The following is an 18,508-nucleotide window of genomic DNA, read 5'->3' as shown; positions in this document are numbered from 1 at the left end:
GCGATCTGTGTGCTCAGTCTCTGGTCCCCTAGCCTCCAGTCCCCAGTCTCCCGCTTTCAGGCCCCAGCATCCAGCCTCCAGCTCCCGAAATCACCTCTCTCCACTCTACTGCAAATGACCACGTCCATCAGATTTGTTTTCTTTGCTCGGATTGCAGTAGTTGAGCTGGAATCAACGGTGCACAGCTGGAATTGGAAAGCTCGAGCATGTATACCTCGGGCAGGCAGGCAGGCACACTCTAAGTTTGCCCACCTGCCCAGGCAAGTTCAGATTCTCTGGCCACCTCGGCGTGTGCTGCTTCTTTGAATACACAGGAGAAAGAGCGCAGGCAAATGTGGTGTGTGGAAAGAGCTCGAAACTCTCCGGAGGTGGGTTGCGTTAGCAGGGACTGAAAGGACATCCTCGGACGCCAGACACGCTGAGCATGGTGTGCACAGGATGTCACATGACAGAGGAAACCAGCACAAGTCACCATTTAGGGAACAGTGTCCTGCGCAAGCTCATTTAGAGGGGAACAAGCCTCTGTCGAAGAAAGAAAACACCCGGACGGAGGACGGCAGCAAGGAGAGAGGAAGTGTCTGCAGGTATGGCTTCAAAAGTGGACGTTTCTCTCAACCACGTACGCCTAACGGTGTGTCCCGACTGCTGTGATGAGGGCTTAATTTTCTTCAGTACAGAAAGGTCGATTTTTAACATGCATCTGATCTCACGTTGTAGATATACTCAGTCACCCTCGACAGTCGACTTGAGGGCGGAGGCAGTGGAAGACTAGGAGTGTAGCCAATGAGAAGTGTTTTTCAAGACAAAGATTAAAGAACAATACAGGAACTGGATCTGAGGGTGTGTGTGTGTGTGTGTGTGTGTGTGTGCGCGTGCATGTGTGTACATGCGTGTGTGTGTGTAACAGCCTTTTCAGTATTTAGTAGGGCACATATATGACCAAGCAAAATATATTAATGAATTTGAAGTAAGTTTTTTTAGAAATAGAAATTGTAAGGAAGATAATCATTCATGTATATATGTATATATCTATATATACACATGTATATAACCATTCACATATATAATCATATATAATAATTCATATATATACATATATACATAGAGAGAGAGAGTTTTAAAACTGAAAAAAAAAGATCAAATGTGGGAAGTTGGAGGGGGTCAAATGGCAGTGACTGGAGGATTTCTTAGGTTGATGAGGTGGAGATTGAGAGAGGGCAGGGAGGATGAATGGTCAGTGTGGCTTCTGCAGAACTCTGACAGGACTGAACAGTACGCACCCTGCTCAAGGCTGTCCTCACATTACCGAGGGATCCTATGAGGCGCTCCTCTCATTCTGTGTAAATTCTGGTGTCAGTAAACTAGTTACAAATTTACAATTTATGTTCTAAAAACAGTGACAGTCTTCTCTTTGTAGGATGGTCTCATTACATCAGGTGGTATGTTTTATCTTTTTTGCCTCAGCTTCTGGTGGTAAGTGTTGCTTTCTTTATTTTTTCCCAACATAATGTTTTTATTAATTATTTGGGAATTTCATGCAATGTACCCAGATCACACTTACCTCCCCTTCCTGACAGGTCCACCCTTCGACCTTTGCACTGCCCCCCAACAAACCCCACCAAGTGCAATTTGTATTGCTGATACACTCACTGGAGCATGGTCAAACTCCTAGTGGCCAGCCCCTTAAAGAACACTGAGTCCTTCCTCACATGTCCACCCCGCTGCCAGAAACCATCAGCTGTGAAGAGCTACACTTCAGCATCTTTATCACAGCTTTTAAGGACTCTTCTCACTATTTAAATATGGCCTAGAAATAGCTCATTTCCTGACCTGTAGAGTAGGAAACAATGTAATTCCATGAAGAGAAATTACACTAGTGCCCACATATTGTGGGATAATTCCATGTTGCTAATTCCAGGGAAGGAAGCAAAATCATTTATTTTCCAATCAAGGCTTCCACTTAAGAGGCCCAAAGAAAGAAAGAGATTTAAATACAGGATTGCAAAGAGACTACACCTATATTATCTCTATGATAGTTATGTCTATCTATAGACCTGTATCTATATCTACCTATATAACACATTGTAATGGTATCCAAGAGTAATACTAGAAAGCCAAAGACTGAGTCACCTCATTGATTAATTTTCCATAAGGCATTCAATCCAGTAACACACACACACACACACACACACACACACACACACACACACACACACATGCATACATGCACGCATGCACGCACAATACATACACCAATTCTGGGCTAAAAATGTTATTAAAATATTAATGTACAGCTTACACATTTGGTTAGTTTAACTATTGAATTTGTTAGTAATTACTTAATATTCAGTAGAAATAATTAATACAACTGTAGTTACCCAATTAATATTGATCATAACAACTTAACTTAAGTATTTTTTATTCAGTCACTAGGGAACAGTCCCAAAGGTCACATACCATACAGATTATTATGTATCTCTTTATAGCAACAGAGGACCTTTAAATTTTTATGCAGTTTAGCTTTTTGTAAGTAAAACTTACCTGAGTTTTTAACTAAATACGACTCAATGGTTTTTCCTGGACTCTATACTTCTTGTTGGTAAAGGAGTCCATTTTTCCTTTTTTTTTTTTTTTTAGATTTATTTATTTATTATGTATACAGCATGTATGACTGCAGGCCAGAAGAAGGCACCAGATCACATTACAGATGGTTGTGAGCCACCATGTGGTTGCTGGGAATTGAACTCAGGACCTCTGGAAGAGCAGACAGTGCCCTTAACCTCTGAACCATCTCTCCAGGCCCAAAGGAGTCCATTTTTAATGTTAACATGACATTACGTAATAGGCCATCAGTCTTGGCTTTTAGTATGTTGCAGTGTTAAGACAATGAATGAAGAAAAACATGGCAAGTCTTTGCTGACCTGGAGGGGTTTCCTGAGGATCATGTTTTGCCGACCAACAGCTGAGAAATCATTGAATTTCTCCTGTAGCCCTCCCAAGACAATCACTCACAAATGTGATTCACTGAGGCCAATGTGTTGTTCGTGGTTTTATTTCCATCTGGGGCCATTCACTAAAGAAGCTAACCCAAGAGCGTTAGTTGATCTGGTATCAGAGTTCAGGCTTATTTTCTGGGAAGTAGGCACGCTACCATTGACATTATCAGATTATCTAACGAGGTAAGTACCTACCCAAACCCACACTAATGTGTGCCCACATGTTTCATCACAGAATGTGTCACTAAGCTCTTCAAAGACACCTGCTTTCAAGGAGGTGATATAAGTACTGTTTTCACACCGAGTGCCAAGTACTGCCAACTGGTCTGCACCCACCACCCACGGTGTTTGCTCTTCACATTCATGGCTGAGTCAACTTCGGATGATCCTACTAAATGGTAACTGCTCATGTTTCTTTGAAGAGGAATTCATTTTTGAGGCCAGTCACTTACCACTACTGATTACCACCTTACACATTCCCTCCTGCCATTATATGAACTGTGATGTTACCAGTTGGAAACTGAATTTTCATTCCATTAAAATATTAAATATTACAGAAAGAATAATGTCTAGGTACATTTGTGAGAAACTGTAATGCCTCTTGAGATCTCAATGTTAAGGTCATATTTTCTCTCCCACGTTTTTGTCTTATATTTGTTCTGTTTGTCACTGTTAGCTAATGATAGTGGCTACTATCTAGAACTTTCTTCTAATCATTCAATTAGGAAAAAAATATTTATAAAAATACCTTGAAAATTGCAACAATAATCTCCTGCTCCCTCTAAAATCCTGCCAGGTTTGCTTTGCCTACCTGTACATATTCACAGCTAAACACTGAAAATGATTTTAAAATATCGTATCCTTGCACCTCTAAATATTTCAACATGCCCTTCACCACTAAGAAAGTGTAAGAAATTTAACAAAATTACCTTACACCATTACATCCTTCAAGTGTTATTTATAGCAGCTAATTAAATTCTCATCAGATTTCACCAGTTTCCTATGGCTGTTTTGTCTCTCTACTCAAATTTTTAAAATCTTAGACATATCATCCGTTTCTGTCTTTATGCTAAACTTAAAATTTAATATATAACCTTTTATGCAAAAACTAAGTTGCTATTATCTTTGTTTGTTCTTGCTGGATTCATAGATATTTACATAATTCCATAAACATAAATTATTCTTCTGAAATCTAGAACAGAGATTGGCAAGCCTACTATTACAAGCAAGGCCAGGAATAAAACTTTAGGTTTTGTTGGACCAGATGCAAACAGAACATTCTGTATTACACCACCATTGGAAAATGTAATCATGTAGGGGCTAGAAGGATAGCTAAGTGGTTAAGATCACTGGCTGCTATTTAGAGGACCCAAGGTCTGTGCCCAGCACCCACTTCCAGAAGTTGGCAGTCATTTGTAACTCCAGCTCCAAGTGATCCACTGCCCTCTTCTGGCTTCCTCATGCATGTCACACACACACACACACACAGAGACACACACACACACACACACAGAGAGAGAGAGAGAGAGAGAGAGAGAGAGAGAGAGAGAGAGAGTCTTTATAATGTAGCCCTGTAAAACAAAACCATTTCCAGCTCATTGACAATACAAAACTGTTAGATTCTTAACAACATTTCTGCAATAGTTCAGAGTCCGCCCATTCCTGTCCATGTCCTGTCGGAGAGGAGGGTCACGTGTGTTCTTTTAAAGGTAGGGATGTTGAAATAAAAAGCAGAGCCAGACTCTTGTTAAGTAAACATTTGCTTTGGCATGACATTCAGTAGTTTGTTTCCTTCTCTTTGTCCTTAGGACCCATCTTTGGAAACATGAATTCCCAGTGAGTAATGCTATTTCTTTCAAAAGAACAGGTTTGCCTGCATCCTGAAGGACAGTGTCACAGAAACGCTGCCAATGGTGAATACGACAGGAGCAGTTTCTGGATATTCCTTCAAGCAATGCCCTCATCAATTAAGTGGTAAGATTTCTTACCAAATAAATACTAGCCATTATAATTTATACATGTAATCGTTTCAGATCCGGTCTTGTGGCATGAAATAAAATAGTACCGTCTAGAATTAAGCTTCCTCACTAAAGAATGGTCTTCTTATGCAGAATAGAGCGCATGGATATCTGCTTTCTTCCCCCCCATAAGCACGCTCCCATTCATTAGTATTTCTTAACCTCGCAAAAGCACGTCAGTACCTCAGTTCTTACTTCTTACTGACCTCTTCCTTCCCAGCTTAAAATTGTACACAAAAGTTCTTGTTATAGATACCAATTCAAACTGAAAGAAAAATAAATGCCCAGATTGAAGTGGCATGCATCTTAATAATGAAATGGGTGTTTTTCAATAAAGGAATGAGTGAATCTATCAGTCAGTGCAGTTCAGGCACTAGGTCAGAGAGACAAGATGCAAATTGTTGTTCCAGTATAAGAAGGACGTTGGCTTCCTCACAATACCTCATAGCGGGAGTAGGAATTATGCAGAGTAAAACAAAATTAAGAACTTCTGCGGGAAAGTGGGTGAGAAATGAAGTCTGAGTCCAGAGCGCCAGTTGCTGGGGAAGCCCTACGGCAGCTGCTCCTGGCTTCTGGCGGTGCTCACATTTTCTGCCTTTTTTTCCAGCTTGCAGCAAAGATGTGTATGTGGACCTAGACATGAAGGGCATGAACTATAACAGTTCTGTTGTGAAGGATGCTCGGGAATGCCAAGAGAGATGCACAAGTGACGCCCACTGCCACTTTTTCACATACGCAACAGGGCGTTTTCCCAGTGTGGCGCATCGGTAAGTGAGCCGGAGTCCGAGCTCCAGGATATAGGAGTGTCAGTGCAAGGAAAACCACTGATTCATTAGTTATTTTCATCAACGTGAAGCCTAAATTTCCTTAACCCTCAAAAGACATTTGCATAGTAGCAATCCCTGTTTCGTCATGGAAAGCTCATTGAGTGTCTAATTAGCATGCATTTAATTCATAATCAAGATTTTGTGTTTCAGGGCTGGAAGGTGTTTCAATGTGTAAACACACTGGTTGTGCAAGAATGAAGACCTGAGTCGGTATCCCAGTGCCGATATAAAAGCCAGAAGTGGTTGTGCCTGCCTTTAACCCCAGTGCTTGGGGCCTGGGGATAGGGTGAGGGGGTAGAGACGGGATCATTGGGGCTCACTGGTCAGCTCCAGGTTTAATGAGAGAAGCTGTCTCCCATTAAAAATCCTCCTTTGGACTTCCTATTCACACTTGCATACCCACATAACACACACACACACACACACGCGCGCGCGCGCACACACACACACACACACACACACACACACACGCGCGCGCGCAATGGACAGTACATACAGTGCAGCCTCACAGATTCTGTTTCAATGACACTGTTATAAGGCAGACATACGCTTACCCTCTATCGGAACTGACTTCAAAAGCACTACATTTTTGCATTGGTAGTTTTGAGGGAGCTGCAACTGGTTTGGTACTCTTTCCAGTCTAACAAATATTGGAGTAGTCCTGACCTAAAGAATCGAAACTTCAAGTCTGTTTATCTATCCAGCTAACTGGACTGCTCTGTTCCTTCCCTAAGATGAAGTATTTGAAGCTCGTGGGCAACGTTTGAGACTGTTTCATGTGGGATTTTGAAATCTTCCGGGAAGATAACTATTACATAATAATAGAAAAGTGATCTGGTCACTAACGACTAAATCTGCCCTGTTAGCTTTAAATGTTTGCTAGAAAATTATACGATTTGTTCTTTTAAAATAAGTTTGTGTGCGTGTGGGTGTGGGTGCTGTGTGTATAGATGCAATGTGTGCAGGTAACCGTAGAAGCCAGAAGAGCCATCTCTCCAGCTCCCAAGCTTCATTTTTAGATTTAGGAATCTGTGACATGACCCAGATTTGCCCATTAAACTACATTTTTAATAGTTGGATTTTAACATTGACTATTCATATTCTGCTTTCCTCAGTTTTGAAAAAGAAGTGAATAGGAAGTAAAGCATCAGAGATGTATTGAAAAGTCAGTAATAAAAAATGGATAATAGCCTTCTATGGTTCTTTTTACTTCACTCAGAGGACAATTTTTATGTCTTCGGCTTAACAGAATGTGAACTGCGAGTCAGGAAAATGTTCCTAGGGTTTATAAAAAAGTGTACTTAGAGGGCTAAAGTTACAAAGAGCTGGAGAAATTACCCATTTACCCACTCCACTCCTCACACTGCATAGGGTCTCTCAGGTTGTCTGTTCACTGATGAGATAACATTGTTCCTGAGTCCACAGGGCCACCCCGTGGTTAGAGGAGCTGCCAACTAACCCTGGAGGCGAACATTCCTCAGAGTAATTCCTTTATTATTATAGCCACTTCCTCCCTGCAGATGGTAATTTCTTATCCTCTTGTGCTATTATATACTTGGAAAGAATGATATTTTCCATTTTTGTTTTATTCAGTAAAACTTGTCTTTTGAAGTACACTCAAATGGGGACACCAACCAGAATAACAAAGCTCGGTCATGTGGTATCCGGATTTTCCCTGAAGTCCTGTGGACTTTCTAACTTGGGTAACTATTGCTTTCTCAAGGAGGTATTTGCCCCATGAAGCCTGGAGAAAGCTGAGGATGTGTGCTGTAGGTCAAACTTGGAAAACGGTTGATGTTCACTGATGAAGGAGACCCAATGACCTGTCACTGTCTTCATGTGATGTGGCTCATTATGTCATGGAAAGAATTTCTTCTTAAATTTCAAATAATAATCAGTTATTTTTTATAAATAATAATAAAAAAATCTTTGGGTTAACTTTCTCCTTTTAATATAATGAGCAAACACAATGTCTGTGACGTGGCTGGTGCCCTGACTGCCTAACACAGTTTCTTCTGTTGTACAGCTTGCATCAGGGACGTTTTCCCTAACACGGTGCTTGCAGACCCCAACATTGACAGCGTGCTGGCCCCAGACGCTTTTGTCTGTCGGCGGATTTGTACCCATCACCCCAGTTGTCTGTTTTTTACATTCTTTTCCAAAGAATGGCCAAAAGAATCTCAAAGGTAGGAAGCTGCCGTTAAGGGTGACTTGTCCTCTTTTAAAGGCAACCAATACAGATGTGCTGTACAATCCAGATAGGACATCATATCTAAGTAGCAGGCAAATGCCGGACTCTTTGAGATAGGTGGGACCTGTTGAAAGGAACATCAGGAGGGAAGACTCTGGGAACACTGACCATAGGGCAAGTTCCAAGGCGCTTTGAAAAGTTCTTGATGACATACAGTTTAATGGCACGTTGTGACTCAATGTTTCAAGAGGAATGATAGGGACATGGTTACTATTAAATGCCAATGGGAGCTGACTTTACTTTCCATATGCGCTGTAACAGTGTTCCGTCTCTTTGATATGTTCTAAATGATTTATTTATACATCCCCTTTTGTGCCTTAGACATCTTTGCCTCCTTAAGACATCTGAAAGTGGATTACCAAGCTCACGCATTGCAAAGAGCAACGCCCTTTCTGGCTTCAGTCTCCAGCATTGCAGGCATAGCACCCCAGGTAAACACTGAAGGACTTCCTTCTCCAGCTCAACAGCCCCGAGATAGACGACTGTGAAGGCTGCACAGTTTGAATCTGGCATGTGCTTCATTGTCTAGTATTCTGTCATCCGTCCTTTTACAATGACACCGATTTCTTGGGAGAAGAATTGGACATCGTTGATGTGAAAGGCCATGAAACCTGCCAGAAAATGTGCACCAACTCCGTCCGCTGCCAGTTCTTTACCTATTCCCCGTCTCGAGGGTCTTGCAATGAAGGGAAGTAAGACAGGAGTCAAGGTGGATGTGTTTGGAGCACCTCTTTGTAGAATGCGTTATGCTTATACTGTTTTGTTTTCAACCATAGGGGCAGATGTTACTTAAAACTTTCTTCGAATGGATCTCCGACTAGAATACTTCATGGGGGGGGCGGCATCTCCGGATACACATTGAGGTTGTGCAAAATGGATAATGGTGAGTACTTGAAACACTGCAACTGAAGGAAAGCATTCAAGTGAAGGTAACATCGACACAAAACTGGCAAGCAGCAACCACAGAGGGTGGAAACAGTGACAAAAGCCTATAATCCCAGCACTCAGGAGGCTGAGGCAGGAGAATCAGAGGTTTGAGGCCAGGTTGAGTTAAATGGCAAGATCATGTATCAAAAATGACAACAAACATAGACACAGAAGAGAGATAATTAGTGAGTTAACACATTTAGAGATTTTCCTTTATTCCAGCTTCTTTTGCCCAACCTTCCTATGCTTTAAGCATATGAACCAATTCTTCATTCAATTCTACATGAATTGATAAATTGAGTATGTGTTATATCTCTATCTCTATCATCTATCTATCTATCTATCTATCTATCTATCTATCTATCTATATCTATATATATTTCAAGAAGCATTTCCTGAAGAGACAGACCCAGAGGGCTGATTTTTGCTTTCAACACCAAAAGAATTTTGTTTTGTTTTGTTTTAATTTTCAGTGATTAAACTATCAACCAGTGCATTAATTAAGTTATTCATTTGTCTTCCCATTTGATCTTTCAGTGAAACATAAATAATGATTTTATATATATTGCATAATGTCCAATGTTATGATGTCCTGTTAACTGTGATGTACCTGAGATCTAGGAAACGAAATGTAACACTAATCACTCCTCGTGACAGTTTTGGAAGTACAAACTCTTTTGTGTCAAATCTTTTACTAGGCTAGAAGGTGACTCCATCCTCAGCTTCCAAGGACCTGATTTATAGCACATTTGGATGTCTTGTCCCAGCAGTTCTAACATCCTAACCAGAAAACATGCCTTCCTAGAGTCAGAGACTTGATGGCGATCTCTGGGTGACCCACGCCTCTTAAGAAAGTCAGTTAAGGTGTAGTTCATCCATTCTCTGTTTTCCTCACGATAAATTTACCCAATAAAAAGGAACGTTCAAAACAAGTGTTGTCTTAATTCTACTTCTTAGTGGCAGATGGGACAATTAGAAAATACTGTTAAGTGATGTGGGCATGCTTTAAAAACTGAGTTCCGGAACTGACACCTTGATAAATTGAAGGTTCCGTTTCTCACCCCTTTCTGCCTTCGTTATGTTCTTCTCTGTTGAATTTATAGACTCTGGCCTGTGGAGGTGACAGAACACATCAGTGGCAGATTGATAGCTAGAGGAGAAAATATGGAAGAAAATAAAACTGTGTGTCCTCTCAGCTGCCTTCTGATGTGTAATCTAGACAAGTAGGTTGCACAGTACAGTGTTAGACTACACAATACCCTCCTGTAAAGGGCACATCTAACCGAGGTGCTTGTCATATTTACACTGCTGCTGGTCTCTAGTGTAATTTGACTTTCTAAAGACACCCAGCAATGCCGCTAAAAGAAGTGTTTCCTAATCTCAAACGCAATGTTGAGCATTTCCAGCATTCTGTTTAAACTAATGGAACAGACATCGTGATGTAACTATTACTAAAGGTCTTCATTGAGTTACTGATAATGTACCCTAGTTACCGCTCGCTCACTAACCTTCTAAAGGTTACCTTCTTGCTTATAGGCTGAAAGGTTTCCTAGAGACTTCTCAAGTAACAGAAGGACCCATGACAATGACGCCATAGGCAAGTACTCACCATGCACTTTCTGTTATAGTGTGCACAACCAAAATTAAGCCCAGGATTGTTGGAGGAACCACATCTGTTCATGGTGAGTGGCCATGGCAGGTGACCCTACACATCACCTCGCCTGTCCAGGGACACCTGTGTGGAGGCTCCATCATTGGAAACCAGTGGATACTGACAGCTGCTCATTGCTTCTCTGGGTTAGTACTACTGCTCTTCTCCTTGGGCTTCATGTGTAGGTGAGATCTGGGCTACCGTAATAGTAGATAAACACTTTGAAATTATAGACGATCCCATGTGCTAAATGAATTCTCTCTGTGTGGGGAGAGCCAACTACAGGGAAGAGTTAACCACTCCTCATCTGGCAGGCAGCCTTAGAGCAGGTGCTGGAACATACCATTCTGCCTTTACATCCGAATGCCAACGATTTCCAAAGGCTTTCAGTCATTGATTTCCTGCTGCAGAGGGCCAGCATGAAGCTCCCAATTTCCTGCTCTTGGGGCCATGTTTCCCTTCTTCTCTCTTTCTCTGCCCCCAAACACATAGAGCTCAGTACACACCATCAACCTGGATCCCTTACTTTCATGATGTTCAGTATTGAGCGAATGTAAATGTTTCACCTGGGGAAGTGGGTAACCCGAGGCAATTTGGTTGAGCACAATTCCCCTTTGCTGCTTTCAGTGTCCTCTCAGTTGTTTTCAGACAGAGGTTTACACGTTTATTTGTTTTTGTTGATTTTTTTTGCATAACGCATGCACATACTCATAACTTAACACTACAGTTGAGGTCAATAATCCCCTTTATGAGCTCATATGAGAAAGTTCATGTGATTTTCTTCTGTCAGTGACAAGGTTGAGACTAAAACCCAGCTCTTCCTGAGCTTGTGGATGTGCTGGAGAATATGTTCAATATAAAGCAAATTCTATCCAGTGCTTTCTTTGTAGGGGAAATATGTGACTAAATTTTTTTTAGAATAAAATCACTTTTTTTTCCTCCTAAAGGTGGAAATGATTGCCAAGTACAAATAATTGTGAAACACAAATGTCTGGGAATTGTCTAGTGATAGATCTTTTTTTTTTCACTCTGTGGTTTGTTCTGTAGGGTAGAGACATCTGAAAACCTGCGTGTCTATGGTGACATTGTAAATCAATCAGAAATAAATGAAGATACTGCTTTCTTCAGGGTTCAAGAAATAATAATCCATGATCAATACAAGATGGCAGAAACTGGGTATGATATAGCCCTGTTGAAACTGGAGTCAGCCATGAATTATACAGGTATATAGAATTTTAGGTGGGAAGTGGTCTATAAAGGTGACCTAGATAACGTGCTCAGCCTTGGAGGAAGCAGTCTCATCTGCCAGGCCCTTACAACAGCAAGACAAGGAAAGGTCTAGAAAGATGGCCTCCCTCTGTTGAGACCTACAGTCTTGCCTGAGAATACTAGCTCACACTCTGAGATGCAGGTGAAGAGACTTGCCTTCGAGATTCTTCAGGTTCAGAGAATGACATCATTTTATAAAATACAGAAATAATAAGAATAATGAAGACTGACAGTTTGCTTTAGGGACAAAAGACTTGAGAATAACACTAAGGAAACACCACAGAACATGAAACCTGGTTAAAATGAAAGTTTGTGTAAAGAGGCATGTCTTATCCTTCTCTTGTCCCTTCCACTTGGGATGTTTTATTTATTTATTTATTTATTTATTTATTTATTTATTTACTTATTATTTTTGTTTTTTCAAGGCAGGGTTTCTCTGTGTAGTTTTGGAGCCTGTCCTGGATCTCGCTTTGTAGACCAGACTGGCCTCGAATTCACAGAGATCTGCTTGCCTCTGCCTCCCAAGTGCTGGGATTAAAGGTGTGCAGCTGTTTGTATTATTTATTTATTTGTATATATTTTATGTGCATTGGTGTTTTGCCTGCATGTATGTCTGGGTGTGGGTGTTAGGTCCTCTGGAATTGGAGTTACACAGTTGTGAGCTGCCATGTGGGTGCTGGGAATTGAACCCAGGTCCCCTGAATGGGCAATCAGTGCTCTTAACCACTGAGCCATCTCTCCAGCCCTGACTTGGGATGTTTTATATACAACACTGAACACAAAACATGAGAATATTTGAGAAAAAGATAACATGGATATAATAAATAGAGAAAGCACAAATAAAGTCAAGTGAAATGACAGTCTTTTCTGGGGAAAACGATTGGTTTTGCTTCTGTGTTAGAAAGCTCGTCATCACTGACAAAACTCCTGACGTAACTACCTGGTATGGAAGAAAAGTAATCTGGGCTGTGGGATGTCAGAGGCTTCCGCCTGGGGCTGGGGGACCTTACTGGAGCCGTTGGTGAGGAATGTGCAGAGGAGCAAACTGTTTACCTCATGGATGCTGGAAAGCAGAAAGACCGAAAGGAAGGGGCTGGGGTCCTAATATGAGGGGCACACCCCCAATGACCTAATGTCTTTCCAGAAGCCCCACCTTCCCCATCTCCAATAGTGACACAAAGTGGGGTGAAGTCTTTGAAATGTGGGCCTTTGGGGAGACACTTCAGATCCGAACCATAGTGGCTTCTGATAACGAAAGTATGATTTCCACAACTAGATTCTCAGCGGCCGATATGCCTACCTTCTAAAGGAGACAGGAACGTACTGTACACAGAGTGCTGGGTGACTGGATGGGGGTACACCAGACCACGAGGTAACAGCGGATTCATCTATCTCTGCTCTATCCTGAAATCGAAGAGCAGAGCTGAACCATAACCTTTGTTTTCCTTCTAGTCACATGGCCAAAATGCGATTAAAGTAACACTGATCAATTTCAGGAAGAGTAATAAAAAGACCAATATATCTGATGAAAATATTAAATATGATTAACCCTCTTGAAAGACTATTTTAACTGAAGACTTTTAGTATGAGGCCTAACACTCTATATAAAAGTTCTTGCTTGATTTCTAATTGTTTTGTCTGAAAAGAAATTCTACTTTGTGTCATAATTAATTTTAAACTTAATAACATCAATAAAATTATATGCACAACAGTGGAAATAATGTCTTTATACTCTGTAATTATAAAAATTAATTAAGCTTAGTCATTTTTTCCTTCAAGATTTTTGTGTAAAATTTTGACTTTTAAGTATAATTGTATACACACACATAATATTATTCCACTAAAACACTAAAATGATCTTTTTCAGGCGAAATACAAAATACTCTCCAGAAAGCCAAGGTACCATTGGTGTCAAATGAAGAATGTCAAACAAGATACAGAAAGCATAAAATAACCAACAAGATGATCTGTGCAGGATATAAAGAAGGGGGGAAGGATGCATGCAAGGTAGGAGGGTTTCAACCAATCAGCTCCATCAGATTGGAGAGAGCGCTTAATGCATTTTTAAAAACGTGTCATTCTACCGTGGAGCACTGTCCTAGTTTGCCCTCTGTTGCTGTGAGGAGACACTGGCCAAACACCACTTAGGGAAGGAAAGACTGTATAGCTTATAGCTACAGTCAACCACAGAGGGCAGCCAAGGTAGGAATCGGAGGCAGGAACCTGGAGTCCAGAACCACAGCAGCGACTGGAGGGATGACCCTTGCTGGTTTATTTCTGGGCTCCTGTTCAGCGACTTTTCTTTTGTTTTATATATATACATATATATGTATATATATATATATACGTATATATATATATATGCAATAAGAAAACACCCCGCAGACATATGCCCACATGCCAATCTGATGGCGGTAGCCCCTCAGCTGGAGTTCCCTCTTCTTGGGTGTGTGAGCTTGACAACTCAGATTAATTGTGATCACAGCAGGACATGTGGTGGGTTTTAGGTAAACTAAAACCTAAAATAGAAAAGCTGGATGAAGGTAAGCAATGGGATGTTTAGATCCTTGTGAAAGGACCAGAATTTCAGGTAAAGTTGCGGTGAACAGTACTTAATACAAGGACGCATCTGAAGCGATCCACGCATGTTTCCTTTTCTCCCCCCTTCGCAGGGAGATTCTGGAGGGCCGCTGTCCTGTAAACACAGTGGGGTCTGGCACTTGGTGGGCATCACCAGCTGGGGTGAAGGCTGTGGTCAAAAGGAAAGGCCAGGTGTCTACACCAACGTGGCCAAGTATGTGGACTGGATCTTGGAGAAAACTCAAACGGCATGAAAGAGTTCACTAGGTATCATTTGGGGGCCCTGGAAGGTTATTCCACAGGAGAAGCCTTGACGCCACTGACGAACACCCTGGGGTGCTGCATCCTCCCCCGAAACACACTGAAGGAGCTCGATGAATGTAAGAAAATACAGAAAGAAAACTTATTTTCGGAACTCCTGATCTGTGAGAATCATAGCTTGTTTTCCACATCCACATTCATCTACTCAATGAAACCGATGCAACAAGGGGAATCTTTTTTTTAAGATAAAAAATATAGCAGATATACCAAAAAGTATCAAGCAGTGCTGCCATTTGCCTTTTAGTCTCTGTGACAAACACCCGAAGCGGTTCATGGGAAGAAAACTTCTCTTGCCCGTCTTTCCAGAGGTTTCAGCCTCTGCTCTGGTTGACTGGCTCCCTGGTTTTAGCCCGAGGTGAGGCGGAACAATATGGCGACAAGAGCCTGTGGAGGAGGAGTTGCTTGTTTCGTGGTAGCTGGAAAGCAAATGGAACCAGCAAAGTATTGGGGACGAGACTGGTCCTTCAAAGACATACTGTCAATCACCTGCTTCTTCCAGTGACATCCCACTCCCTAAAATCCCTGTTCCTTCGCAGATAGCGCTACTGGCTGGAGACAGCTCACATTTGAACCGTCACAGGCACCACGAGATCAGGCAGAAATGCCAAGGGAACCATATAAAGAGTTGTTAAATTCAAAATGAAAATCGAAAGAAATGTGGACAAGAACACACAGTGTCCATTTATAGGAACCTATTCTTCTCTGCCTATGTGAATAAAGGAAGCCTGACAGAGTTCAATGATGGGTTTTGAGAGAAACAAACAAACAAACAAACAAAAAATCCTTGTCTGTTAGATGTGTGTGTGTGTGTGTGTGTGTGTGTGTGTGTGTGTGTGTGTGTGTGTATAGCTTGCTGGTTCCTTTCTGTCCAGGATCCTTTCTGTCTCTACCTCCCCAAATTGGAATTAAGAACATGGGCCATAGTGCCTAGCTTAAATTTCTCCCTCCCCCGTCTCTTTCTCAGTGTGTGTATGTGTGTGTGTGTGGGGGGTGTGCGTGTGAGTATAACACACACACAAGCCATAAAGTGTATGTAGAGGTTAACTGACAGTCTTTGACAATCTTCACGAGTCAGTCCTCTCCTTCCACCCATGTGAGATCCAGAGATGGGCATTAGGTGTTCAGACTTGGTGGCAAATGTCTGTACCTATTTCGCCATGTGACAAGCCAGCTGTTCAGGTTGCCTGTGGATGCTGGGCATCAAACTCCAGTCCTCAAGTATCCCCAGCCAGCGTTTTTACTGACTGAGCTCTCCACTGGCCTTTTCAATTTTCTCTATGTATTTCCTCAAATTGGTTTGGACAAGTGCAATTGAAGGTGTGAATGCAGACTCCATAATTTCCATAGGGCTATGTTTAGGAGGAGCAATTTACCGGGCCGTGGCACCTTGAAGATACATCTTAATATACTTACCTCAGAAAGTATCTCTGCATAACCTATACTCTCATTTGCAGCGTTTAGGTAAAGAACAGTGTTGCTTGAGTTTTTCTGCCTGGCCCACAGTCAGGACAAATCTCTCTCACCTGCCAGTCCCACAGCCGCTCAGACCCGACCAAGTAAACACAGAGACTTATATTGGTTACAAACTGTATGGCCATGGCAGGCTTCTTGCTAACTGTTCTTACAGCTTAAATTAATCCATTTCCATTACTCTATACCTTGCCACATGGCTCGTGGCTTACTGGCATCTTCACATGCTGTTTCTCATCATGGCGGCTGGCAGTGTCTCTCTGACTCAGCCTTCCACTTCCCAGCTCTATTCTCCTCCTTGTCCCGCCTACACTTCCTGCCTGGCCACTGACCAATCAGTGTTTTATTTATTGACTAATTAGCAACACATTTGCCATACAGAACATCCCAGAGCAGAACAGATTGGTGGAGATAAGGTAGGCAAGCCGAAGCCTCCCTAAGACCTGCCAGTGAGTGTGACTCTGCAAAGAGCCGAGTCATGAGTGTGTCCGACAGAAAAGAATGTTGAAAACATCCATACTGCAGGGGAAGATACTTTAGGAGCAAACATGGCTGTGGTGGAGTCTTCAGCATCCTGAAACAGCTCCCCGTATTGCAAACACCTGATTTTTGTCCTGTTTGAACTGTGCCCACATCATTTTCAGTCAGTGTCAGTCACTTACAAGCTGTCCCAAATGAAAAGCGTATATTGAGCACAATTAGGTGAGGGTGTCTTGTTGAGCTTTGGGGATGTAGGAACCAGCCGATGAATGATCCCTCACTTCAAGAAGTTCAGGGTCTGTTTAGTACGAGTCAAAGAAAACAGTTGCACAAAACCTGTACTCGCAAACTGAAGTGAGTAGGGATGCAAAGGGCCCTAAGAGATGACAAAGGAGAGTTAGCATAAGCTGAGAGAGTGGGACGGAAGGAAATGGTTCCGAGCAGGACAAAGCAAAGACAACAAGCCCCCAAAGACAACAAAACAAAGCTCACAAAGCCATCAACGTTAACGAATCCAAAATGCTTGTAGAGTAGAACAGAACAGGGCTCGAACACTGTCCCAGCTTCACAATCAACAAGCACGTGCTAGTATCCGTTACTACCTATTCATTTTGTATTTCACGTGGAACAATGCTAGAATGCAATTGCAAAGGAGAGGAGGTATTTCTGTCTTCTCTGAGAAGTATTTAAGGAAAGTGTACGTTTTAATTTCTTTTTAGTATTGAGCTATGTGCAGTATCTTAATTCTGAATATTTAGTACCTGCCCATGATTCATACATAAAAATGCTCTGGGCTATAGAATATATAATAAGAAGATTCACTTCTCCACACTGAAAGACTGCACATCTGTGGAGTATCCTACACTTTCTCACTTAACCTTCTCTCCTGGAGCTAGCTCTGATTGCCATTGACAAGCTTCTTCAGTCTGTTCCAGAACATGGATTCCACCGCGGTACTTTTATGCCTTGACCTGCAGAATGTTATTGTTTGAAAACCATGTATTGCTTCTTGTCTCGTCCAGGAGACATATTGCTCAACAACCTCAGGGAGGGAAGATTTTTTTCGGCTCATGGATTCTGAGTCCAGTCTACACTTCCTTGGCCCCCCCGGTGGACACTCGAACCAGATGGCGGGACAGGAAGAAGGGACCTGCTTCCTCCAGGTGGTTCCCACCTCCTAAAATCCCCAGAACATCCCACCATGAAGCCATCAGCAGAGGAACAGCCTTTCAATTAGCGAGCCTTCTTGAGCGGTGGGGAGGAGGGGAGGGGCATTTCATCAAGCTGATGGGACTGTTCTGTTTGTGAAGTATTTTAAAAGGTTTGTTATTTGTCCACTAGATGGCGCCTTTATACTTCTCTGTCGGCCCTCAAAATCCAAGGGTGAGAACGGAAAACAACCTGCGTGGTATCAGGGGCGATTAAATCAAACTGCTTCCATTCCGAGATACTTCCGGACTTTTCAAATGCAATCGTTGCAAATATCTAGCCCCTAGCGAGCAGTTTCTCCTCTATGTAGTACCTTCCCGAATCCCCGGCTCTGGCTTCCACTTCCCTTTACTAAGTAGCCAGGGCCCAGTGCCCACACCGGTCACTGTGCACCAGGCTGCCCTCCGCAGACACCCCTAGGACAGCAGAGGATGGTCCGTCAACCCGCCCCTGTTGTCACTTGCCATCCTGCTTCTGCCCAGGCTCCGTACCAGTCTTGCCTGCTGCCT

The 18,508-nt window shown here is 42.2% G+C and overlaps 2 protein-coding genes across 4 annotated transcripts; both read left to right on the top strand.

Moving 5' to 3' along the window:
• The first annotated feature begins 506 nt into the window (after positions 1–506).
• On the top strand, positions 507–8,788 carry LOC128119071 (coagulation factor XI-like). Of its 3 annotated transcripts, XM_052752128.1 has the most exons (9): positions 507–584; positions 1,418–1,473; positions 3,232–3,394; positions 4,864–4,970; positions 5,622–5,781; positions 7,435–7,544; positions 7,868–8,027; positions 8,414–8,523; positions 8,622–8,788. In XM_052752128.1, the coding sequence occupies exons 2-9, from the start codon at positions 1,419–1,421 to the stop codon at positions 8,786–8,788; spliced, it is 1,032 nt and encodes a 343-aa protein (XP_052608088.1). In that variant the 5' UTR covers positions 507–584; position 1,418. The 3 variants fall into 3 exon arrangements, with proteins under 3 accessions (XP_052608088.1, XP_052608090.1, XP_052608089.1); XM_052752129.1 differs by lacking the exons at positions 507–584; positions 1,418–1,473 and having other exon boundaries at positions 2,740–3,394; positions 4,859–4,970; XM_052752130.1 differs by lacking the exons at positions 7,435–7,544; positions 7,868–8,027; positions 8,414–8,523; positions 8,622–8,788 and having other exon boundaries at positions 5,622–6,072.
• A 100-nt stretch (positions 8,789–8,888) lies between these two features.
• LOC128119072 (coagulation factor XI-like) lies at positions 8,889–15,500 on the top strand. The gene is made up of 6 exons (XM_052752131.1): positions 8,889–8,975; positions 10,648–10,816; positions 11,718–11,893; positions 13,216–13,311; positions 13,807–13,946; positions 14,612–15,500. The coding sequence occupies exons 1-6, from the start codon at positions 8,966–8,968 to the stop codon at positions 14,771–14,773; spliced, it is 753 nt and encodes a 250-aa protein (XP_052608091.1). The 5' UTR covers positions 8,889–8,965; the 3' UTR covers positions 14,774–15,500.
• The last annotated feature ends 3,008 nt before the right edge of the window (positions 15,501–18,508 follow it).

The sequence above is a fragment of the Peromyscus californicus genome, unplaced genomic scaffold (genome assembly GCF_007827085.1).
Source record: "Peromyscus californicus insignis strain IS unplaced genomic scaffold, ASM782708v3 Scaffold_23__1_contigs__length_62951481, whole genome shotgun sequence".
In the NCBI taxonomy this organism is placed as follows: domain Eukaryota; kingdom Metazoa; phylum Chordata; class Mammalia; order Rodentia; family Cricetidae; genus Peromyscus; species Peromyscus californicus.
This window is presented reverse-complemented; position numbering and strand designations above follow the sequence as displayed.